Genomic DNA, 4,943 nt, shown 5'->3' with positions numbered 1-4,943 from the left:
TCCTACTGCTAGTTTAGTGTCTCTGAAAACTTTCACCTGGGTTCCCTCTGGGACTTTTCTCTAGAGACAGTGCCTGCTTCAGGAATGGCAAATTGCCAGGCGAATGTGCACCACACTCCCAGCCTGCGCTCAGGAAGGACATCACTAAGCATTCAGGACTCTGGCTGCATTTTCAGACCAGCACTGTCGGCACCAGTGCTAGTCCATGCAAGACAGCAAGAGAGAAGAAACAGGCTTGCCTTGTCTGAGCTAAGCCAGTTGCCTCAGTGGCACAGACAGGGAGACGGTCTAGGGAGTGGTGGGGGGTGTCCTGCCCAGAGGCACTCAATGAACCCTTCTTGATGTGACAGATGGCCCCAGTGAGGAATGCTACATCCTAGCCACTATACCAAACTTAGTGCCCAAGGGAAGGCACAAGAAGGGAAGACATGAGCACCTGGAAATGGGGGATGCTGCTGTCAACCTATGTCAGAGTTCCAGCTGGGTAACTCATGCCCTCCATCCAGACCATGTGCCCACCTTGTCCTTAAACTGCTTTTGGATTCCTGCTGCTCTAGGCCCCATAGCAGAGGAGAGAAGTTGGGAATGGGGGCTTCCGTCACCTCCAGAAGCTGAGCCAAGCCCTAAACCATGTCCATGAAGCATAAGCATGTCTTTTCTCTTTCTGTTCACCTCTCCAGGCCATGCTGCTCTTCCTCCTCTCTGCACTGGTCCTGCTCACACAGCCCCTGGGCTACTTGGAAGCAGAAATGAAGACCTACTCCCAAAGAACAGCGCCCAGTGCTTGCACCCTGGTCATGTGTAGCTCAGCAGAGAGTGGCCTGCCTGGTCGTGATGGACGGGATGGGAGAGAGGGCCCTCGGGGCGAGAAGGGGGACCCAGGTAGGGTGAGGCCCTGGGCTTATCCTGCTGGGGAGGAATGGTCATTGGAATTGTAACTAGCCCAGCAACTCTGGGTACTTTGTTACGGAAGTCTGGAGATGTGTTTCTTCCTCCCAAGAAGGCGAGTTCCACACTGCTCCACCAGCTGGCAAACGAGTGGCTGTGCTGAGCCCCCATGTGCCTCATCCAGCACCCAACTGTCCTAGCTCCTCCCCTAGGATCCCCAGATCCTTCCCATCCTAAGAGCAAGCAAACAGTGGTAAATTACTGATATTTGGGGCCTTCTAGAGCCCTGTGCCAGCAGTTAGCAGTTGTTCATTCCAATTAAATGATGCCTGTGCAGGGCATTAAATATCTTAAATATTTAATTAAACACCACTGCATGAAGGGTGGGAAAAAATGGGGCTCCATGGCTCCATTCTCAAGTCTAATCAAGAAGATTTGCTCTAATACATTACAGGGAGAGAAAAGGCACTCATATTTCTTTGTCCACCCCTGTGCTTGGGCATTCACTTGAGTAGTTCATTTAATCCTCCCAAGAGTCTTACGGGGGACATATTAATCTCCTTCAACAGGTAAGAAAATGATGATGCAGAGAAGCTAAGTAACAATGATTCTGGAGGTGGAAAGGACGAAGGCTCTGCATCAGACTGGCCTGGGCTTTACTGCTGGCTCCATCTCCACACTGGGCGAGCCCCTCAGTGTCACTGAGTCTGTTTTTTTATCTGGTAATGGGAATGATATCTACCACCCAGTGGTGAATAACTGAGCCAAAGGCTTTATTTTTTCTTGAGTCTTTGGGATAAAGTTGCATTTTCTGCTGTACCAAATAGGTGAATTATCTTGAGCTTAGCAGAGGTACTGATGAGTAAGGGAATTGTCCTTGGAAATACTGCTCCCCGCTTGCAGGGAAGGATCTAGGTCTTACTGACAAGAAAGGAGAATTCCATGAGCCAGCAGCATGAACCAAGGGACCTCTATGATAGTGGGCAGGGCTTCAAAGGGATCAGATACAGTCTTTAACTTTCCGGAAAGATGAAGCAACATCCCCAGGCTTTGTGGGGTAAGGGGCAAGTGAGCATCTGCCTGTCCCTTACAGACAGAAAGTGGCTCCCAATGTGAATGGGATGGGGCTTGGGGAGGGCTGCCCAGAGGGGATCTCAGAATGGGGGTGGGGTTCACCTTGGCAGCTCTTTCTCAGAGATTCTCAACTCAGTCTGGCCTCCAGTGGGGCCCCGGATTTGAATCTCAGGGATCTTTCCCACAATGGACCTGGGAGCTTGCCGCCTGAAGCATGGTCAAGGCCTCCCTTCCCCACATATGTGCCTCAACCCGTGCACATTCCAGGCCTGGCTTTGGGTCAGTACTTGGATAGAGGACAGAACACAGTGGGGCTGCAGGATGAGGCTCCGCTCTGGCTTCTCAATTGCAGTCTCTCCAGTCACTCCACTGTTACAGATCTGAGGGCTGGGTTCCCTCAGAATCCTCAGCATCCTCAGAATCCACCCAGAATAGGTCTGTGTGGGGCCAAAGTCTGAGCTCATGACAACCACCCCTGCAGAGTTGGAAGCATGTGGTTCCCAGAATCTGCTATGAGGAAAATTGGGGCTTGAAAGAAGAGATCTTTGAGTAGGGGTGGAGGGTGGAGCTTGAGTCACTCTGGTGACACCCCCGACGTATCATGGAGGGTAAATATGACCCAGATCTTGCCTTTGGGGAGAACAATTCCTTATTCCTCAGCACCTCCAGCATTCCTGCTCAGCAATATTCCGTGGGGGAGTCCCTCCAAGGATGCTCATCTCCCTTGGACAAATCACATACCTTACAGCAGCCCATGAGTCCCGGCAGGACCACCCTGTACCCCTGTACCCCTGCTGCTCCTCTGACTTCGGTGCCACCACCCCTACTCGCCCCAACCACATAGCTTCTTTCTGGCCCCCGGCCACGCTCAGCCTCCTGTCTCCCTAGGGGCTTGCCATTTGCTCTTCTCATAGCTGTCCCTGCAGCTCACACTTCACCTCCTTCAGGGCTTTATTCCTGGATCACCTTCTCAGTGAGGTGCTCCCTGACCACCCTACCGAAAACAGACCCTACCCCCAACACACCCTATGCTTTACTTTTCCCTGTGGCATTATATCTAACATACCATATGTTGTACATTTTTAATGTTTTATTATCTGTTTCTATGAGATAGAGTTGAACTTCCCCAGAGAAGGGCTGTTTATCCCCAGTATTTGGGACAGTGCCTGGCATGTATTAGAGGCTCCAGATATATTTATGGAATGAGTGAATGGAAGATGGAAGGGGTGGAGGAATTTTCGGAGTCAAAACAGCCAAAAGGCTGGGCCATAAAGCTCCACTTCAGGTGGCACTCGGGTGCAGGTCTAGGTCTCTGGGGACACTAGGATACACAGTGAGTGTTTTGAAAGGCATGGGTGCAGCGTTTGGAGAGGTGCCCCTCCTCCACCCCGGTGCTCTCATGGCCTCCATAGTTGGTGTACCAAGAACAAGCAGGCTCTAACGCTCCCTTCTGGAGAGTGATGTTTTTCTCTTGGTCCATCTTCCTGCTGCTGGCTTGGCCAGGGTGAAGCCCAAGCGAGGCTCCACGTGGGGTCAGGACATCCTGCCTTGAGCACAATGTGCTGTTGAGTGTCAGAGGTAGGGCCCATCCTATCACCCTCTGTGCTTCCGTTTCATCCCTAATAAGGACTGTAACCAGTCGGACAGGCAGACAGGCTGGAAGGCAGGAGCACTGGGCTCTGGTCTTAGCCACTTAGTACTCGTGGGAAAGCAACCTGGGCAGCCGGACCCAGGGCACGGAATTCCACTGGGCATGGAATTCAGATGTTTCCAGGTGGTGGTGCTGCTGGGATACGCCAGCACAGACTCTTCCACCCATCCAGCAAATTTACCCACAACCACACGCACGGCCCGCACGGAGGCCTGGCCTCCTCTGCCATGGGAGCATGGCTTCCAAGCCTGAAATGTCACTTCCTCTCTGCAAATCTCCCTCAATTCTCCTTGTCCTTAGAATCCCACTTTCTCTTTGAAGAAGACAGCTCTGAGTGTGTGAATGCTGGGGTGGGGACACTCGGATGAGATGAGGGACACTTCATGCATTGTCCTTCCTCTCCCTTGTCTCACAGTGTATTATGAACCCCCTGCTGAGCAGGACCTGAGGCTAAGCTGAGATTTGCATCTGGCCTAGTGCTAGGTATAAAGTAGATGCTGCATAGATGGCTCTTAGTGAACAAATAAATGAGCAAATGGACCAATAACTGAATGAACAAGTTAGCACCACCTGTCTGGTGCCATTTCTGGTTGGATTCCCTTACATATATATATACGTATATATATATACGTATATACATATGTGTGTATATATATGTATATATCTACTATATATATGTATATACGTAGATATATACGTATATACGTATATATATACATATGTATATACGTATATATATGTATATATACGTATACATATAGGTATATATACGTATATATACCTGTATGTATATATACGTATACATATAGGTATATATATGTATATATGTATATATACCTATATGTATATATGTATATATGTATATATGTATGTGTGTATATATATATATACACACACACATATATATATATATATATATATATATGGAATGCAAGAAGTCCACGATCACTGGTAAGAGCTGACAGATTACCTGCCATCAATACAGTGGCCTTGGGGCAGGGGAAGGAGCACCGCATAGAAGGTCAGACAGGTCTTGGCTTTAATCCACCTCCAGCTCTGGAAGGCTTCTTCCTCATCTATAAAATGGGGATGTTGATACCCATTTCCTGGATCACCGCTGGACCCGGGTGTGTGACAGTGGAAGTCTCATGCTCTGCAGAATCCTGAAAGAATGCTGGGGGCTGGCCGGGCACAGTGGCTCACGCTTGTAATCCCAGCACTTCCCTGGGAGGCTGAGGCAGGCGGATCACGAGGTCAGGAGATCGAGACCACAGTGAAACCCCGTCTCTACTAAAAATACAAAAAATTAGCCGGGCGTGGTGGCGGGCGC

General features: G+C 49.8%; 1 protein-coding gene across 1 annotated transcript in view; it reads left to right on the top strand.

The window, feature by feature from the left end:
• The first annotated feature begins 683 nt into the window (after window positions 1-683).
• LOC116463991 (pulmonary surfactant-associated protein D) overlaps window positions 684-4,943 on the top strand; it is a 9,415-nt gene continuing 5,155 nt past the window's right edge. The window contains exon 1 of the mRNA XM_032147276.1: window positions 684-882. Within this exon, the coding sequence (XP_032003167.1) occupies window positions 684-882 (199 nt within the window). The remainder of the gene's footprint in view (window positions 883-4,943) is intronic.

This window comes from Hylobates moloch, unplaced genomic scaffold (genome assembly GCF_009828535.3).
Source record: "Hylobates moloch isolate HMO894 unplaced genomic scaffold, HMol_V3 SCAFFOLD_116, whole genome shotgun sequence".
NCBI lineage: Eukaryota > Metazoa > Chordata > Mammalia > Primates > Hylobatidae > Hylobates > Hylobates moloch.
The sequence above is the reverse complement of the archived record's forward strand: the minus strand, read 5'-3'. Positions and strand labels throughout refer to the sequence as shown.